Below are 20973 nucleotides of genomic sequence, written 5' to 3' on the forward strand. Positions count from 1 at the left end.
TCTCCATTGGCTGTCATCTTTCATTTGAAATAAAATATCCAGCCATCTGATATTCAGTTTATTTATTGGTTTTGCTAAATTGATTAACATTATAATATATAACTGAAACTGTCTTTATTCATTCAACATTTGATTGTCAGCTAAATCCTTCACATCTTTCATTTAGAATGTAAAAAAGCAGAATAGGACTATTTGTCTATTATCATTATTATATGTAATTTCACAAGTTATGCTTGTTCTATGGGGAAAATTGACTAGTTTTGATAAGAATATGGTGAAGAACATTCAAAAGCTATGTGATTGGGGGAGGCTTCAGCCAATCAGCCATTAGGACATGAAGCCCCAGGCAATCACCCTGGAGGCAAGAGGCCTTAACACACAAGAGCCTCTTTTGTCTATGGTATGGTACTATGATTGACAGATAAACACTCTTTGAAGTCTTGCAGACGATTGAGACTTACTGTGGTTCCTTTCAGTAAGTAAGTCATAACATAAGTGTGCGTGAGGAGTCCTTACCAGAATCAATATGTACAACATGACTATAGGTTAATAACTGGTCCTTCGACTACACGCCTACGGCAGCAGTAACACTGCTCACATGAAACACTACTTACAGGCACAAGCAAGTCAAAATGAAATCATTCATTAAAATAATATGTTTATAAAAAAAAAAAGTCATTTAATCTAAAATAAAAAATGGCAGCGAAATACTGTTAAAGTTTTGTGTTAGTATTAGTTGAATTGGTGTTTTGGTTTAGCAATATTTTAGTTCTGTTCGACTGCAGGCCTCATGCGAGCTGTGTTGGTAGTCTTCCAGCACCTTCTGGACTGCTCACTTGGTCTTCGGTGTTCAGTTTCTGTTGATTGGGATGTGAGCACTCAGACATCCCTATACAGTGCTGTGTATTGTGTGTGTTTTTGTGTCACTTGTCCCCCCACCCCCCTGCTCAGGCTGTGTCGCTTTCGGGACTGCCCTGTACCAGATCCTCCACTTCGATAATCTCCACTACCAGATCCCGGATCTCCCTCACGCTGTCTAATGCTGGTGGCTCTTCCCCCCTGCACTCTGTCACCTCGGTGGTACAGTCCTGTCCAGAGGGACTCCCTCCACAGGAAAGCTCAGAGCGCTGGCCAGTGGTGCCACCTACTGGGCTCTCAGCGGCACCCTGAAAAACAGGTGACTCTTCAACCTTATTTGCGGTGTCGGATGTTGTGGAGTCAGCGGTCACTGGAGGGTCAGGGCAAAGGGAGGAAGGCCCAGCTTCTTCTGCGATTTTGGGATGTGTGGTGCAGGGGGAAGCAATCCCCCCCTCTTTAACATCCTCCTCAAAGTCAACACCAGACCCTTTGACCTCTGCAGTAGAAGAGTTGTTATGGACCACACTGCTGTCTTTACCATCCATAGCGGAGTCCAGAGGGACTTTATCACTGTCTTCTACCTCAGCAGGAGAGTCAATGTGGACTGTACCACTCCCTTTCACCTCAGGAGGGCAGTCAAGTTGGACTGAACCACTCTCTTTCACCATCACGGGGGAGGCTAAACAGACTTCACCCCTTTCTTCTCCCTCAGTGGGACAGTCAGGAGGGATTATCCCTCTCTCTTGCTCCTCGGTAGCGGGGTTTAAGTAGACTGCTCTGTCTGTCGCCTGCTGTCCATCAAGGGGTGCCACAGCAGCTGGAGCACCATCTGTGACAACGGCAACCACAGGTGGGGCGTCGCTGAGACGGGAGGCCACAAGGCTGCACTCTGCCGGGTCATCTGCAGCAACAGTGCCTGTGTCGCCAGGCGAAGGGGCTTTGGAGCTCTGTGGGGCGGTGTCTGAGGCATCCGTCCCCGCAGTGGGTGTGTCCTGCTGCACCTGGCTCTCCACCAGACCATTGCCCTGGAGCAGGGGCGTGCGCTCCTGCGCTGGGATGGGCGGGACTTTGGCTGGGCTGGAGGGGGCGGATCTGGGTGGGGTGCGGCTGTCACTCAGGCTGGCCTGGCTCACACTGTACAGGTCTGTGCTGTCCACAAACAGATTGTGCTTCTTCAGGTTGGCTGCCTCTTTCACCACTGCAAAAGGGAGAGAGGGCAGGTTATAAAAATACAGCCACAAGGAACAGACATAATAGCAGTTAAGTATCCAGATTGACCTCACAGAGAAGGGAAGACACAATGGCAGTTTTGATTTAGCGATTTAGCCATAGTCCTGTGGGTGGCAGTGGAGTGCCCTCTAGTGGAAATGTAATAAAATGATTTTTCAACAAGATGTCAAATTTCATGTCAAAATGTTGTTTGTTCAAAAAAAAACATTTGTTATAAATTTACTTTTTCAAATAAATACTGAAACATCTAAAGATGATCAATAAATTAACCTGTTTGATAGAATTAGAAAAGATATTTACATTTATCAACATTGCTGTATTCAAAATTGATGTGGTATCTATCTATCAACAGTGGTATCTATCTATCAACTTCGTCTGATTTTTTACCACCTACTCTGAATCTGAAATCAAACAGACTATTCACCCTCCAATCATATTCATACTCTTCTCCCTCCAAACACAATCACTCTATAGCCTCCAATCACACATATTTTTCACCTCCAACCACATTCATACTCTTCACCCTCCAATCACATTCATGCTCTTCACCTCCAAACATATACATAGTCTTCACCCTCCAATCACATTCATACTCTTCACCCTCCAATCACATTCATATTCTTCACCTACAAACATTCATGTCACATGCATACGCTACATTTATGACAGAAGCATATAACATACCTTTGCTGACTTCAGTGGATAGTATGTTCAACAAGATGTCTTCATAGACATTTTCCACTTGTATGAAATTTGTGTAATCAGCAAAGATATACTGTTCAAACTTTTGTAGTTCCTGCAATTTCAAACAGCACATGCAACAGTAAGAATCACCAGATTGTTACAGATCTTACAATCTGAAGTGACATACACTTTCTCCAGTTAATGTTATAAACCATAACTTGATGTTATTTCATTTGACTCACACCCACAGTAAACAGATTGATAAATAGAAAATTAGACAAGTAGAGTTCTTTGAATTGTACCTGCCACTCAAGAGACTACATTCAGAATGCATGGCAGTTTCTCTAACAACACATGTTGCGATTATGTGAATGTGAACGAGCCCTGCCATCGGCTGCTCTGATTGGCTAACAATGCTGTGGGGCTGCAGAAGCAGTGCTTGGACGTGGCACACGTATTGTCCAGTCAGGGGAACTGCAGGGACATACCAGCTTGCAGCTGGGGGCCAGGTTCCTCTTGATGGCAGGGAGGGTGATGTCTACCAGAGCCTCCTGGAAGATCTTCTTCCTGACCGTGCTGCTGTCGTAGTCGTATTGCTGCCAGACAAAGAGTAGGAATCACGACAGATATTCGACGCTAATGCCAGATATTTGATTCCAGAATTCCTTCTATCCCCCATACTTCATTGTCTCTAGGACATTCCAGTTGGTAACAGGAGGTTCCTGCCACGTTTGTGTGGGGGTATTCTGTTTTTGGACCACAGCCCTTCAAGAATGTTCATAGCTAGCAAACCAGAACACATACCTTGAATTATGCTAGAGACGGAACTGAAACATGAATCACAGGGAGCAGAATATCTGGTCAACATATACAATATCTTTTGTATCACTGAGGAGACTTTACTGCAGTGTGGGTAAAGAGGCTTTTTTATGGCTGTGACTGAAGAAGGCAACACCGCAAAAGGCACTCTCCCTCGCCCTATGTTCACACATTCTCATTCATTTTCAAAATAAGACTTGGTTAATGACACTTGCAGTAACCAGGGCCTACCACAAGGGGGCAAAAAGACCATCAAAATAAACCCAGACACACTGTCTGGTCTTATTTCAGCACAGAGAAAGTGGTTTAGCAGATACTATGATTGCATAAAACTGCATTGATGGAAGATGAAATGTTGGTCCTTTGGCTTCAGGCTCAGTGTGGGTCAGCCTACTCACCTTCAGGACCCTGTGTTTGGCCTTCTCAATGGCAGTGCCTGGCTTGGTGTTGTCCTTCAGCGCTGTCTGGAGCAGCAGCTCAAACGTGTACACTGCATTATCCATCAGCTAAAAAACCAGTGACACAAAACACACAAGCATCACATGCAGAAGGAATCAGAGGAAATAATCTACAGCAGGGGTGTCCAAACCTCTCCTGGAGGGCCACTTGTCCTGCATGTTTTAGATCTCTCCCTGCTCCAACACAGCTGATTCAAATGATCAGTTTGTTATTCAGTAGCTTCAGGAGTTTGTTACGAATTGATCATTTGAATCAGCTGTGTTGGAGCAGGGAGAGATCTAAAACATGCAGGACAAGTGGTCCTCCAGGAGAGGTTTGGACACCCCTGATCTACAGGGTAGAAAGACAATTCCTGAGGGTCGCTAGCTGTAATAAGCCACTCCAACCTACAGAGGGTGCCAGAGATAAAAAAAATCCAACAGGCATCTGTCCCAAGACCAAAAAAAAGACGAACTCTGGTCAAAGTTTAAATATTACATGTTCTATGATATAAACAGTTTATAAAGTACTGATATGCCTGTTTGACCATTCTGTTGACAGTATCTTGTAAGCCTACCCCTCAGTCTCAGAGGTTTCGCAGAATTTCAGAATTTTAATAATGGGCGAAAAACAAAAAAGAAAAGTTTTGAAGACACGGATTGTCTCCCTCTTTCGGCGGAGCGGCAGCGTTCAGAGGTCTCACCCTCTGCATGTCAATCTGGGTGGTCTGGACCAGACGGTCAGCGTTGGAGAACTTGAAGCGGTTGCGGAGCTCGTGCAGCTGCTCGCGCAGCACGTCCACGCGATGGTAGCAATCCTGCACTCGCGTCTGCTGCAGCTGCTCCAGGGCCTGGGGGGCGGGGACACAGAGGGCAGGGGCATTGGTGAGCGAGCATGAAGGCGGGGATATAGAGGGCAGAGTGTAGGTCACCGAGTGTGGCAGCGGGGATATATACAATCAACTAGGAAAAGTCGGCAAGTGTAAGAAAATTAACTCTAGAACTAACTCTAAAATCAGCTTTTACATTTGTGAACTTGGCAGATGTTGCTATCCAGAGTGAGTTCCAAAGCAAAGGTACATACCTGTATATAATAAAGCCCAATGAACAAGAGTACATACAAAAGCCTTGGCCCACAACTGAGTTTCAATCCATCACACAGTGCTATAATAACTGGCGCTGTAGTGAAAATAGCCTAAGTACTATAATAATCAATAATGAATTGATTTCAGCTCAATTTAGTCACATGTACTAAGCACAAAAAATGTTCACTGCCAGTGTTACCAAACACTTGCCAGCAGAGGCACCCATTTATTTTCAGAACTATTTCTTTTCTAGCAGAACGTCCCTAAATGGTATTCAGATCACTGAAGTGAGAAACTCCCTTGTCCTGATGCTCATCACAGCACTCCAGTGCCAGTGCTGTCCCAAAATGATCCCAAAAAGCTCAAAATAGCCCAACAACAGCTCCACCCTCTGAGGAAGCTCTGACGCTTCAATGTGAGGACAGACATCCTTTCAGGTGTCTGTGGAAAGTGCCATATCAGTCAACCTAGTGTCTCAGTTCAATAACCTCACAGTAAACAATAAGTCTAAACTAGGAAAAATTGTCAGCTAAGGGAGCAAGATAAATAGTGAGACGTAAACCCAACTGCCTGACCATTAGGCAGAAGAATGGCAGACAAACTCCTGGAGGACCTACCTCACCCTCTACACTGTGCCTTTGAGCTACTCCCCTCACGCCACAGACTCGAGGTCCTCTGAGCTGGGTTATATCCTCACAGCTATAACCCAGATCAATACCACTAAGAGAAGGACTTAATAAACTACAGAGGCATTGTATTAACACTGACTCACTTTTAAAATCACTGTAGTGTTTCTACCACTCTTAATCTATCTATCTATTGCTTTGCACTTCCTGTACTGTATATATCACTCACTGTATTTGAATACTGCTCTCCTCTAGTGTAACTAACTCCTCTTTGTTGAGTTTCATTTGAGATGTCTTTGTGTGTACAATGTGTACTGTCTTTGTCTGGTAATTATTACTGAACTGTTGGAAGCCAAAGGTAAATTTCCATCTTTAACCGAATGGTGAATAAGGCTGTGTTCACACGTAGCACTTTTTTGACGAAAAACGCTGGCCAGAGCATTTTTTCAAGTAAAATAAAAACGCTGGCAGCGTTTGTTCAAAAAAGCAGTTGAGAGCGTCTTTGGTTGCCATAACAACAGTAGCATGTACAGTAGCATGTTGTAAGAGATCTAGCTGGCTATACATTGTTGCAGAGCTAACGTTAGCTAACAGGCTAGTTTTGCTAACGACAAGCAGTAAACACAAACACTTTCCAGAAACTCCTAGGATTCGTCCAATTTGACTCCAAACTGAATCTTTATGATGAATGTTATGATACCGTTTAACTGTCATGTTGTGCAGTTCACTGTGCTCAGAAACTAGCACAATTAACTTCTCCACCGCTACCTTCTCCAGCTCCGCTTGTGATTGGTTAGCTGCCAAAAAAGTGCTTGATGTAGGGCATTTTTTCTGAGAAGTTGAACTTTTTTCAACTGAAAAAAACGCCCTGAGCTGCAGAAGAAAAACGGCGTTAAAAAAAAAAAAAACGCTCAGGACGTTTTTGAAAACATGGTCTACTCCATAGGATTATTATGTAAAACAGAGGCTGACAGCTTCAAAAAAGACGCTACGTGTGAACACAGCCTTAAATGGTAGCACAGCTTACCTGTCTGAGCCTCTCTGGGTCACTGTTCTCCTGCAGGTCCCGGCACAGCCCGTCCATGCGGCCCTCACAGAGCGCACGCACGTCCTGGAAGCCGGCACTCACCGGGCCCATCAGCTCCTCCAGGATGGAGGTCAGGTACGGCTGCACGTGCTCCACGCAGAACTTCAGCGCTGGCTCTGACACGGCCGCTAAGGGGTGGGGAGAGATGGTGGGAAGGGGGGAAGAGATGGTGGGAGGAGGCAGTGGGTCACTGGCGGGAATCATGGGCCTGTCCACCCTGACCTCAGGCAGGAGCCAGGGCCAAATGCATGTTGGGCCCAGTTTACATTAATGGCCCTAATACCTGTGTACTTAGACTGCAGCTACTAAGGTGAACTGGCACTGCTGTATACCATACACACAGACAGTACCTACTAATGTTAAACCTGTCTGTAGCTTGTTTGAATGAACTTTTGTAACACACAATGTGTATATACACAGTAGTTACTGTGCTGGTTCACAGTGGAACCTACACTATATGGACAAAAGCATTCGGACGCCTGACCATTACCTTGTAATGACATTGTATTCAAATACATATACTTTGATATGGAGTTGGTCCCCCTTTTGCAGCTATAACAGCTTCCACTCTTCTTGGATGGCTTTCCACAAGATTTTGGAGTGTTTCTGTGGGAATTTGTGCCCATTCATTCTGTAGAGCATTTATGAGGCCAGGCACTGATGTTGGACGAGATCTCCATTCCAGTTCATCCCAAAGGTGCTCGATGGGGTTGAGGTCAGGGCTCTGTGCGGGCCAGTCAAGTTCTTCCACACCGAACTCAACAAACCATGTCTTTATAGTCCTTGCTTTGTGCACAGGGGCACAGTCATGTTGGAATAGAAAAGGGCCTTCCCCAAACTGTTGCCACAAAGTTGGAAGCATAGCATTGTCCAAAATGTCTTGGTATGCTGAAGCATTAAGATTGCCCTTCACTGGAGATAAGGGGCCTAGCCCAAACCCTGAAAAACAGGTGTGGCCAAATACTTTTGTCCATATAGTGTATGTAGTTAGGTGGTGTAGAGGTGTAGAGAGGTGACTATTCATACAAACACATACACACACACATACACACACACACGTACAAGTACACATAAACATGCATAGATATAGTCATGCACACAGGAACACAAACACATAGAAAAACACAAATACACATGCAGACACATACTGACACAGTAGTGCACATACACGGGGAGGTGGGGGAGGTGCGGGGGGGGGGGGGGGGGGGTCTTCACGTACCCTGCAGCTTGCCCTCCAGGAATGCCCTGGAGCTGATGATCTGGTCCATGTCGGAGCGGATCAGCCCCTCCTGCTGCCTGGCCGACGCCCTGCACTCCTCCTTCAGCGCTGCCAACCCCTCCTGGAGCTGATCCTGGACGAGTGCGTAGGCCGCCTCCACCGTCTGCCGGGGCCAAGCCAGAAAGGCAGGGATGAGGGGGAAATTCCACTGACTGCCATCCCCGCCATCCCACAGCTCCCAAACAGCACTGCCTTTATCAGGGCCAGGCCCAGAATAATCACCCTCTCACAGTCCAAGCTAAATACACACCAAATACCCACACTGCCTGCTGTCCAGCCCAGGAGTCACTTAAGGTACTGAGCTCAAGTCAAACAGGGTTACTCTATTAGAAAACACAAACCTAGGGAAAGCATTTGGTTGGACATAGAGTTTCTAGCACCTGCAAAGCAGATGTGGGACATCCCTGTATCTGATGTGTGCTCAGTTCATCTAACCAAATGCTTTCAATTTCTCAAATAATTTAGCTGTTTTTGTTTTTTTTTCCCCCGCAAAAGGCACGGAATTCATTTTTAGCACCAATGAGAAATAAATTCTGAGTGATAGGTAAACAGCCCTTGGTGAACTAACATGGTTAAGGCTGTGGTCTCTTCACTTATTTAATTACATCTGTTCTTGGACACACAGATTAAGAAAGGCGTGAGGTCTTTAGAATGTTCTTTAGATGCTTCCTTATCCCCTTTGGCAACCCAAAGTGGGGGAGGGGGAGCGGGGATGACACCCACCGCAAACCACACTCTCTTCCTCTCGGCCTTCTTCCCTTTGAGACGCGGCAGCAGCTCTGTTTGCAGAGAAGGTAGCAGCTCCTCCATCACGAGGTTAGCCAGCACCTGAAAAATAGCACAGAGCAGGTACTGTCAGACTACAGAGCACAGTCACTGAACACAGAGCAGAGTCGCTGAACACAGAGCAGGTACTGTTAGCCTTGTACTGAGTACAAAGAACAAAGTCAATGAAGACTGAGCAGAGTCAACACACAGCACTGATACTGAACATAGAGCAGACACTGTCAGCCAGGGCTGAGTCACTGAACATGTAGTGCTGTCACTGAACACAGAGCAGAGTCACTGAACACACAGCCGTGTCACTAAATACAGAGCAGTCACTGAGCACACAGAACTGTCACTAAACACACAGTAGAATCACTGAACACACAGCACTGTCACTGAACACAAAGCAATTACTGCCAGCCTTGCAAAGCAGAGCAAAGTCACTCAACACAGAGCACACTCATTGTCAGAATGCACCATGGAGCACAATCACTTGACCCATGCAGAGCAGCAGTGTGGATGCGTTAACATGCAGCACAGATCAGCTTTACTACATCTACACAGACTCTGCATAGATCCTGATGCACGTCATGCTGTCCTACGTGCATTTCAACAATGAGTATTAATAGGTTATTATCCTTTAATTATGGATATTCACTGTGGTATTGCTTGAGTTACAGATTCTTTTCAGATAAACTGGGACATGACATACTGCTTGAGTGTGATCTGTGTGTCAGAAACACACGGCTTTTCCTTCTTTGTTCCTGTCCTGTGGCTGTAACAGTGTTACAGCACGGAGAGGTGTCTGGCTCAAACAATACCCACACTAAAACGAGGGTGTTTCCTGCGGGGCAGCTCTACTTCCTACACAGAGGCTGAGTCCAAAAACAGACCTTGCCTGACCTGCAACCACAGCCCAGGGTGATGTCCACCTCGTTACACACTGTCCTCCACGCAGCAAGCTATGCCGAGGCTCAGATGATACACACAGACAGCAGAAACGCGGGCTCTGCCACAGCTTTTCCCTTGTGTTTTTTTTTTTCTTTTTTTTTTTGGAATGAAGTCTGAATTGAGTCTTGCGTTAGAGATGGAGTGATGGATGCAGACTACAGTTTCGGCCAGTTCATTCAGTTCAGGCAATGAACACAAACTGAATACTCTTCATAAAAAAATGGACACTTTTCAATCAATTGACCGGATTTCCACTGATTCTTTGAATTGACTGAATTGAAATGTAATCAACGCCGACTCTGACATGGACACTTCTGAAACTCTGAATTTCTGAGGGTCTCCTCCCGGCTTTTGTCTCATTGACCCTTCGGCGAGGGCGTGTTCTCCGAGAGGGTGTTGAGTGATGAGGTGTAAATGTTTCCCTGACGGGACCTCACGGCGACAGAGGAGGTGGGACCCACCTGCACCTCACTCCCAATCAGCATGTCCCATGACTCATAGTGGCCCTTCTCTTGCCTGTAGGACTGGATGGCTTTCAGGAAGGCCTGCACGTCACAGGTTGCCTTCTTCAGGGCGTCTGGAAGGAGCGGAGAGAGAGAGCCACAGATACTCTACATATCTAACAGATTGTCAACTCTGTGCTTCACATTGGAAGGTCTGTCTGTCTCTTTTAAAGCAAGAAAGGTTCTCATTAGTTGGATCCTAATGAACATTCTTGAAGGGAAGTGGTATGAAACAGAACATCCACAACTAATGGTTCCATAGGAATGCAGATTCTGTTATTACTCAGAACCTCCACAACAAGGAAAGACAGAGGATGGAAGGAGTGCAGGAGCCAAATATCTGGTCATGATATAGAATATCTGTGACAGAGCCACAAAACCAATGACCGTTTTCCAGTGTACAATGGCTACAATGATGTACTGGAACATTAAACATAATTCTGACTGATTGTGCAAGAGAATATTTAGTCATTCACATGTAACAATGACTCAATGTGAGAATTAGGGAACTAATGTCATAATGAAACTGGCAGAGGGAGCGAGAGAAGGTGACAGAGAGAGAGAGAGATAGAACAAGGGGGAGAGAGGCAGAGAGGGAAAGAGAGAGAGCAAGGGAGAGAAGGAGAGAGTGAGGGAGAGAGAGGGAGAGGGAGAGAGAGGGATGGAGAGCATTTAAAAGTTAAGATTAAGCCAGCAGCCCAAAACCAACTTCCTAGATCAAGGCTGATATACTGAACCTCAGGAACATTTCCATCAACGAGCAGGAGACACACCATCTAATTCTTTTGCATGCTGTCACATGCTGTCACATCTGAGTCACAAAGTGGTGCATTGTTTGTGAATATTTAAATTAATACAAATATAGGCCATCAGTAGCAGCTCTGTCCTGCAAAAGCTGCTAACCACACCACTAACTGACAAGAGGATGACGAAGCTTTCACCCACAGGAAGTAGGCTTTACCAAGCTGGATATTATTAGCATGTAGCAAAGACCTCTGAAAAAAACAAAAAACAAAAACCCAACAAAATTTAGTTGCCAAGCAACTCAGGCCAGCAGTTTGCATGCAAGTGCCTGGAGAGCATGTGCAGCGGTTCAGAGAGAGGGGTGCAAAACCACATTTAGTGCGATGGGATTACACCTCTGCTTCTTTCGGGTTCTGAATGCACACACTTGCGCTCCTCCGCTCGCATTATTTATAGCTGCCCTGTCAAACTTTGCTCCCAGACCAGACCAATAAACCTGATGAAGAAGTACTCAACACAGTATTAAACCCTGATCCGGTAATTCTGTTTTTGATATGCAAGATAACAAAGTAAAAATGCTGACAGGAGGTTCTGCAGGACATGAGGGCTGCCAGGTAGCACGGGCTGGTGGCTTGGCATAAGCAACAGTGAGGTGGCTCTGCCAGGCCATGCAACACCGTAGTACTGTACCGTGGTTCTGGTGCCGGATGCAGTCAGTCAGGATGGAGGTGAAGTGGGCCCGGGGCTCCTCCTGGCGGAAGCAGAAATAGGCGTCCCTGTGGTAGGGTAGGTGCAGGTAGACAGGGAACTCTGCGGGCATGACCACCAGGGGCTGGGCCGAGTCCTCTCTCACACCTGAAACACACACACAGAGCAGTGAGGTCCCGGGCTGCAAGGTAACAGTTAGGGAGTGGGGCCTTGTGAACTGAGGGGTTGCAGGTTCAATTACCCAGCTTGGCACCATTGTAATAACCTTGAGAAAGAAGTGCATTTAGATGAACAGATGAGGATGCTGAGAGAGCCCCCCTTGGATATGGCTCCTTTATGAGCTCACTGCTATGTAGCATTAGGGAGAGGTTTGCAGGTTCAATTCCCCAGCTGCATACTCTCGACAAAGAACTGCATCGGTTAACATCTAGCTGTATGATTGAGTGAAAGGTATGTTGGGAGATCTCCTGGATATTACTGCTTCTAAAGGAAACTGATGATGACAATAATGTCAATAATAAAGACAATGTGCAGAGCCATTTACATTGTTTTACACACAGATGAATGTCTATGGAGGTAAATGGGGTTAAGTACTTTGCCAAGATGTTCAACAGCAGTGCCACACCGGGAAGTGAACGGGCAACCTGTGGGTTACCAGCCCTGTTCCTCTCCACTACACCACAGTGCTGTACCTGAACAGGCTTCAGAGCGGATCCTCTCCTGATGTTTTTTATGGACCATCCAGTTTCCTTTTTTATCTAACATACTGCCACCTCCTCCTCTTTCTGGAGGACAACTTTTTTGCATCTTTATAACATTTCGTAACGTGCATATTGGGTATTTTTACTGTACAAATGCACACATAGTTCACAGACCATCTGGTTTCTTTGAGTTCCTTGTTTTTCCCTGTGGTGGGAAGGCACTAAGCTGAAAGCGTGTTCATGTTTGTATCAACATGTGTGAGAGAATGAGTTTCCCAGAGCAGGCTTTAAAACCCCCAACATAGGTTTTATGACAAGCTTCCCCGAACGTGAGATCAAGATACCCAGGAAAAGATGTGCTGTATCAGTGAATCCAGCTGCTTCCAGCACACGTGTCCGGAGCAGCTGCTAAAGCATGCGTCTCCCCCCAGCTGATCCAGTGGACGGCTGTGTCTGGACAGAGGGAACCTGGAGTTGCAGGGAAGCATGTGCTGAGGCACTGAGGTGCTCAGGCGTGGCGAGTCCTAGCTGTTCTCCATGCGCGTTTGCCCTGGCATGCAGACTCAATGAGGAGGGCGTCTCTAGCGTTTTGGAAAGCCCTCTTACAGTAAAACAGAGGCCAGTTTCTTGACTGTGCAGGAGAAAGATCCTGGAGCTGGCCAGTAAGCCTGGCCGTAACCTGACACTGTCCAAACTGAGCATGTTCCGGTGTGCACCTGCCCCCCCAACCCGAAAAGCGAGGAATCAGAAGCTGAAGCAGGGGGCTGGGCTGCACATTCCAGAGGTTGCTTCACACAGCCATGGGATTTTTACACCCCCCCTTCTGCGCTTTATGACAGATTAGCTACCTCAGCCCCCAGGTTGGACCGAGCAACTCACCATTAGGATCCGGGAATGCCTTGTCCACCGCAGCCATGTACTGCTCTTCCGACATCAGCACACTGCCCCCTGCTGGCAGGAGCCTCAGTCGCGGGGGGGCTCCTTTCAGGAAGGTCTGGCATGAAAGAGCAGCTGGGTTAGAACGGCAATTTTGGTTGGGGGGGGGCAAAACAATGATTGCCCATTACAGTAATTCTGGGTTAGGTACCTCGCCCAAGGGTACAGCAGTAGTGCCCCAGTGAGAAATCAAAACAGCAGCCCTGCTTCTTACCACTATGCAACACTGCCTCCCTCATCACATCCTCATCTGGAGCCACTTCCATAAACATTATTTTAATAATACATTTTATATATATTATAATAAAAATGTATTATTTATAGAGCCAGCTCTTTCTCATAAATCAGGTCAGGTTAAAGACCTTGCTTAGGGGTGCAATGGCAGAGCCCCAGCTGGTAACTGAATCTGCAATCCTCTGGTTACAAGCCCAGCATTTCATCCAATATGCCACACTGACTCATTGAGTTACTGTATGCTTGGCGAGTCCAATTAAGATCTTCCCTGAGGCCTTAATTTGAAATGTGTAATGACTTCATCCATAACGTGTAAAACACATTTCAAGCTCCATTTAGATATAGCTGTCAAATTATAATTGTAGGAAAAGCTACCAAAAATGTTTTTTCAGAGACCAGCCCACCACGTTCTTAAGCTAATATCAGAGACCACACAGTTCGAAGCGATTGTGGCGGTTCTTGAGCATTGCCAGCAGTGAGGTGGCATGTCCTCATTGGCTGAAAAGCAGGCCTCTCTCACCTCATTGCTGTCATGGCACTCCAGGCTGTAGCTGGCTCTCACCACCACAAACCTCTCCTTCCACTTCTTGCTGTCATCGAAATGCAGAACACTCCCCTCATACAGGATCTTGGCATCATCTGGTGCCTCCTTGTGCAGACAGACAGGGATAATCAATCAGAGAGCCGTGCTGCTCCCATGTGATACTGCTTGCAACAACTGATGCGAGATCAGGTCACGCAATCTTTCCTTTTTTGCATTTTTCTTCATTTTCCCCCCTTAACACACTTGCAAGTTGTACGTTAGCTTTATTTAACCATGACAGAGGCATAGAAGGTGCAATCCTCTGAATCACTCACATGCCAAAAATGAGTTTTTTACATTACAAATCCCATCCTGTCATGTATCACATGTCCTGGAATGACAATAAAACATCCTTATCCTTATAGTGCACCAGGAGAGAACAACAAACCGACGACAAGTACAGTTCCCTGATGTCATCAGAGCAACTCATAGCTGCCTGGTAAATGGCAGGGGTGTCAAAAGTGGTGCGAAGATGGGACCCTGGCAATCAAAATCCATTCTACATCAGTGAAATGAAGCCAACAGTATTCTGCCACAAAGGATTATTGGTGCATGACATTGGTGAATGAACCCACTTCTGAGCTGTAAAATGCATCTGGATTTAATCCTGACCCCCAACCATTATAACAGAGATGACAAAACTGACTCAGTATCAGTGTTTGGGTGCAGAATCTATCTAAGTAATTGACTGGAGGAATCACTGCTGTGAAAGAACAGTAGTGTGGGATTTGGTGAGGGGTGTCTCTGGCCTTGTACCCTCTGTTTGAGGAGCTGTGTATGGCCCGTCCGGTGTTGCTCCACTTCCTCCTGCAGCTGGGAGAAGAAGGCCACTGAGTACTGCCGCCGGTAATGCGGACTGAAGTTCTTCAGCTCCGCCTCGGTTCGGCCTGCAAGAAGAAAGCAATATTGATCATCACAACACAAACCAGTTTACTGTGACATCACTGATTGGAATGACACACTTCCAGGTACCGTGATCATACCATCGTCGACTGGTTTAACAAACCTCCATTAATTGTGACATCACTGCTCACTACAACACAAAAGATCATAACACCTGTTTTGTGATATTACTGATCATCACAAAGCAATCATGTTTATTGTGAACAGTAATTATTACAGCAGACACCACTTTATTTCACTAATCAATGTTACTGCCAATAATAACTTTTTTTGACAATAAAACTTTCATCACAAGTTAATGCTTGCCTGTTCTGTTTGCTGATTATTTTCCCACAAGATATCAAATCCCCATTAGAAACCAAAAAACATCACAGCAACCAGGCTGATCCCAGTTAGGACTAAAACCAGCATATACAGTATATCACCAGCACAAGAACACGCTTATCTCGTAATAATAATATAAATGCCAACATCTTTGAGATTACCAATATGACACAATGTTGAAGAATGCTGGGCTTGAACCATCTCAAATCAGTTTGGGAAAAAACACTGGCACATGCGGTATCTTTCAGGCACAAGGGAAATGTGGTAATATGCAAATAAGAAGATAGGGCTGCACATTAATGTATAGTTTCCAATAAATTATTTATTTGATAGTGGACCAGGCCCTGCCAAAGACCACACAAAGTCTGAGACGCTGTTATTCTACACTCACAAGCAAATCAAAGATGCATTGGGAGCTGTAGTTCAATGTGCAGGTGTATTTTTCTATTTGTCTTTGATCATCTCACCCATACCTTTTGATACATTTCTATATCCTATTCTGTGTGTTTGGGAAATTATTACAGGGACTAAAATGTTGATATGAAAAGGATATAAGAGATTACAGGCCTGTAGTTAAGAAAAAGAATCAAAAAAGCCTTCAATCTTTCCACTTCATTTTAGGGTGGAATGAATTACGAATAAGCACACAGAGACACAAGGGACTGCTGTGATGTATTACAGTGCAAACTGGGCTGAAACCAATGGTTCAAAATCACTGCCAAAATAACAAAGCCAGGATAACACAGTTTATTTCACGCATATTCCACTCTTCACTCCAAATTTGTGTCTGAGTCAGAAAAACACCACTCTGCTTTGAGCTTGTTGCACATATCCAGACTTTACTCTGCGAATCCTTTTATTTATTGCAATAATGGCTCTGGCAATAAGATGGCCGCCAAGGGGAATATACATTGTGGAGCTGTACCTTTCCTGGCTGGTTTCCCTTCTGACTAAGAATAACACATTGCACACTGGCCTGCTTCTCCATGCTAGCATTGCAGATAGCATCACAGTTTGAATTTGAGCTAAGTCTCGCTTGCTTAGCCCAGGCAGGACCTGAACACCTGTCGTGATATGGGTTACAACACCTGCACATAAAACAAAAATGTAAGCCTCAGAGAGTCTGCTATACAAATGTAAAGGAGTGGACGGAGAGTGTGTGTGAGAAAGAGCTGGAATTGATTAAGAGAGAGAAAAGGAGTGGAAGCTGACTAATGAATGGAGACAGAGGGTCTGAAACAAGGAGTGGGAAACAGCACTCTGCAGCACAGGGCCGATAAAGCGCTCTGCAGGCCAGAAGTGATAACACGGAGGATGTGGAGGTGGAGTGGTGGTTTCCAGCAGAGCTTGTGGGGCGTGAAGCCTTGCCTCTCAGAGACTTGGAAAGGGGCAGCCGCATAGGAGTGCAGGTGGAAAGACTGGAAAGGTGGTGCTCTTGGCCAGTCATTTACTCAGCCTGGTGCTAGCTTTATCACACAGCCCCCTTGGAGGCAGCCACAGTAACGTAGAGATGTCTGCCCCACACCACAATCACCAGAATAAGAGCAGTGTTACACATCTTCAGTACTTTTATAGATAAACCTGACAATCTTATTTTTGTGATGGATGGTGGTCAATCAATCCCATAATGCCCTGTGTTGTCCTCAAACGTATTTCAGTGAGGTGCATAAAAGTCAAAACAATAACCAGCGGTTAGCATTCAATGAAATAATAGATAATAATATTCACTATTCACAGAAAAATAAGATGCTTACATCAGATCTTTAAAATGCTTATATTAGGTTTTTAAGATCTTTATATCAAGTCTTTACACATTTGAGCTTTTATTATTCACACATATGATATCACACATCATATGAGAGTCCTAAACACTTCAATATATGCAGTGTTAATCACAGCATAGTATCTTATCATTCATTCAAGTCAGTATTGAATCAAATCATTCACTCTGTTCCCCTTTCCATGACATGCAGACTCACAGGACAGTGGGCTTGACCGGGTCTCAGTGTACCTTAAAACTAAGCCCTTTTCAAAGGGGATAATCATTGTAATTGGACATAATTGCACTGTGATTACTACAGCAAGTGAGTACAGGATGTGACAATGTAGATAGAATGTAGAAAGATAGTAGACAGAAGTGTATGAGTGTGTGTGTGTGTGTGTGTATTGCTAGTCAGTCAGCAGTGAAAGAGATGGCTTGCTGCTTTCACTCCCATAAAGGATGGGGGTATTTGTATAGCAAGTACCTCGACCTACAGAAAGTGGTATAAGCTCAGGATCTACAAGCCAGCCATTGCTTTTATGACAGCATGCCCTTTTCAGATGGCACTCAGCCAATCAGAGTAAAAACATCCTGTAGGCATGTAGGTGGAGCACAAACGATTAAACCAGAACTGCTTGCCAGAGGGCCGCTCGACCACGTTTTCCCGCAGAGCCACGGACATCCTGAGCCGTCTGGTGTGGGAGCTGTATAGCACACCCCGCCCCCAGCCCCGCCCCTCCGTGCTTTTGTGTGCACAGGAATGCAAGTGTTTCCTCTGGAGCAGGAAGCTGGGGACAGGACCCTATCTCCAAGCACATCTCCTCAGAGAGAGATTGGGGGGGGGGGGGGGGGGGTCATGCTCTCCGAACCTTCCTCCTCCCCTTGGAGAAGCACAGCTGTCGTAACCGGCCCCCCGTGGGGAACAGCCCTAAACATCAAGTGCTCCTATCCGCCTCCAGCCTCAGTAAATATCGGGCTCATTTCACGGGCGCTAAGTCAGACGTTATGTCTGCGAGGCGCCCCCAGATTGGGTAGGGGGGAAGTGGGGAGAGACTACCGGGGAAATGAGGAATAAGTGCAACCTGACAAAGAAGCTACGCTACCAAGGAGTGCAGCCCTTCTCATGCCAGTGAGCGAGGAGCACAATGTGAAACCAGATGAGGTCATTTCCTCCCAACAATCAAAGGCACAGTCCTGCAAAGCAGATGTGAGATCAGACACCGCTCTGCTTAAGCACACTGCACACGCACACATATGTATATATAGAATCTTCGCCTCTCTCGTTCAGTCCTTCCTTTCAGCACAAAAAAAGACTTACACCTGGCAGATGAGAGAGACCTATTCTTGAAGGCCGTGTTGAAGGAAACAAGGTGCAACTGCTGACTGCCACAGTGCACGATTTGAGCACGAGCGTTTGATGGGATGGCAGGCACCAAACCTAGGCCAATGTCTGATCAAATCAGAAATAAGGTGACCACCTGACAGTTGTTTGAAACACTTTAAATCTGCCAAAATGGTACCAAGTCATTTTAAATATATTTACCAAGCGGGGGCATATTTACCCATGCATAACATCATGATCATGTTTTCCTATTGGCAGATATCTTAGTCCAAACAGGAATATTGTCATAGCTTATTGTCTTCATTTCCTTGGCAAATACCCTTAACCAAGGTAATATATACAGCTTACATCCTATGCATTCATACAGGTGGATGAGTCCCATGATCAAGGAAGTGTTCCTTGTAGGATTCAGACCTGCAACCCAGCCTTAAACCTAGTTTCAGGCTTAGTTCCATAGCCATAGCTCTACCTGGCTGACCACAGTGTGTGCATTGCCTGTGGACACACACATTCCACAAAAGCAAGCACACTGTCCTACAGCACATAACCTCTTCCCTTTGTTCAGTCCTTTAATTGCAGTTGTTCTGGTTCCCCTGCCCGAAATGTGCCCCCTACCTCTGTGATGGCTCACATGAGTTCTTGGAGCCCAGTACACAAAGAACTTGATCTTTCAATGCCAAGAACAGCCATGGGACAAATTCTCAATTTATCCTTTAGCTTTTTTTGGTGCTCCATGCCTGACCCTCTCTACTTCTGTTTTTATCCTTCCAATATTTTTTTAAATTACCAAACTAAAAAAAACTTTCTGAAATGAAGTACTTTAAATTACGGTTAATACTGTGTTATGTTTAATTTTAGTATATATATATTATGATATGTTTTAAGGCAACGCCTCCATTGGTTTGTTTCTAATGGCCATATTAGTCCTTTGCTGTGCTGCATATTAAGAAATGCAAATGCATAAACCAGAACCAGACAATCTGATGGCAGAGTGGCTTGGCAGATGCTCTGGTCTCAGAGTGTTTTTCCACTTCTCCACGGTCTGAAAAATGAATTCCTATTTGAGAAGCCTCCTGCGCTCTGAATCTGTACTCTTTGTATCTGCACTGTCCATGGCTGCCTGGCTCTAAAGGTTATTTACTGCAGCTGAAGTGTCAGGGAAACAACCTTCCTGTGGCGCTGTCTTAGTCATCAAGCATTTCCAGGCCAATCAGAGCACAGGAGCACAGCAGCACTGGAGATGTGGTCATAGTAAAGCTTATGAAACCGCTCTGAAACTCAGTTAAATATATTCACGGTCATGTAATCCAATTTTTTTTTTTTTTTGAAGGAATTTGGACACTACACCACGTTTTCCAGTGAATTGCTGTAGAGTTTGGTTTGGGCCAAGATTCAGCCTAAATACAGTGCCCTTTTTCCTGGGTAAAAAATTCAAGCAAATGCTACTTTTTTGTTTCTTTCTCTTTTTTAAATGACTTGCTTAAATGACTGCTGACCTCGCAGTGCTGGGAAAGCAACAAAAATATTTGCTTGAATCTATTAATCAAAATCAAATGTTAGGTTATATTAAATCTGGGCTTCACATTTGTTTGCATCTGCCAGAGGAAGAAACTGGGCTGTGATTGGTCCCTGTTTTTTGTGCATTCCATACCTGACTGTTCTTAACTTGCACTAGTTTTGAGAATGCACAAAATTATAGTATAACTGGGTAGTTTCTCATGTGTGTCGCAGGTCTGGTTTGTGATGAGCTGCAGCAAAATCCAACCCGATGTTTTACCACCAATATAACCACTCTAGAGCTCTGTGTTTGCCTGTGTTCATTTCCACGTGGTTAATCTGCAGCGCACATCTAGGCTGCTCCTCATTAGTCTAAATTAGTTCTCAGACACGGTATACATGATATTGGACATTTCAACCCTCTCAGTGTTTCGCAAAGCAGATTTAGGCTTGCTCACTGTAATGTTGTACAGACTGAACTGGATTTGAAATGACTGAGCATGTCCTTCCTCAAAACCATCCACTATGAAATCGCTAACCCTCATTATGTAACCTCACTACAAAATGCTAGTCCATGCAACCCAAACGTAGAGGAGTGCGAATGGCACTATACAGTGTCGAATTTGCTTTTTAATGTACAAGCAGTGTGGCGTTGCCTCAGCGCCTAATCCATGCCACTCTTATCCCTTCCGCAGAACAATGACAAAATGAGTTTAACGTCAATGCATTCAAAAATCGAGAAGTTATGCTGACAGGAAATGTCACAATAAGTAAGATGTAAAAAAGGAAGAGTACAGCATTTCTTGGGAGGGAAATTTTAGGATGCAGTCAATGGTGAGGCAACTTTTGATCTGACAGAGATTTATGCCGACAGTTACATTATTTCCCTTCCTGTGCCATATCCTCAGAAAA

General features: G+C 45.2%; 1 protein-coding gene across 1 annotated transcript in view; it reads right to left on the minus strand.

The window, feature by feature from the left end:
* Nucleotides 1-212: 212 nt before the first annotated feature.
* LOC118795704 (protein Niban 1-like) overlaps nt 213-20973 on the minus strand; it is a 29786-nt gene continuing 9025 nt past the window's right edge. Inside the window, exons 2-14 of the mRNA XM_036554389.1 lie at nt 14990-15120; nt 14171-14299; nt 13360-13474; nt 11762-11926; nt 10286-10401; nt 8829-8933; nt 8046-8208; nt 6767-6954; nt 4733-4879; nt 3990-4097; nt 3261-3368; nt 2773-2884; nt 213-2056 (exon numbers count right to left, since the gene is read on the minus strand). Coding sequence (XP_036410282.1) covers nt 948-2056; nt 2773-2884; nt 3261-3368; nt 3990-4097; nt 4733-4879; nt 6767-6954; nt 8046-8208; nt 8829-8933; nt 10286-10401; nt 11762-11926; nt 13360-13474; nt 14171-14299; nt 14990-15120 — 2696 coding nt within the window. The 3' untranslated portion in view covers nt 213-947. The remainder of the gene's footprint in view (nt 2057-2772; nt 2885-3260; nt 3369-3989; nt 4098-4732; nt 4880-6766; nt 6955-8045; nt 8209-8828; nt 8934-10285; nt 10402-11761; nt 11927-13359; nt 13475-14170; nt 14300-14989; nt 15121-20973) is intronic.

Source organism: Megalops cyprinoides, chromosome 20, assembly GCF_013368585.1.
Source record: "Megalops cyprinoides isolate fMegCyp1 chromosome 20, fMegCyp1.pri, whole genome shotgun sequence".
NCBI classification, from domain to species: Eukaryota; Metazoa; Chordata; class Actinopteri; order Elopiformes; family Megalopidae; genus Megalops; species Megalops cyprinoides.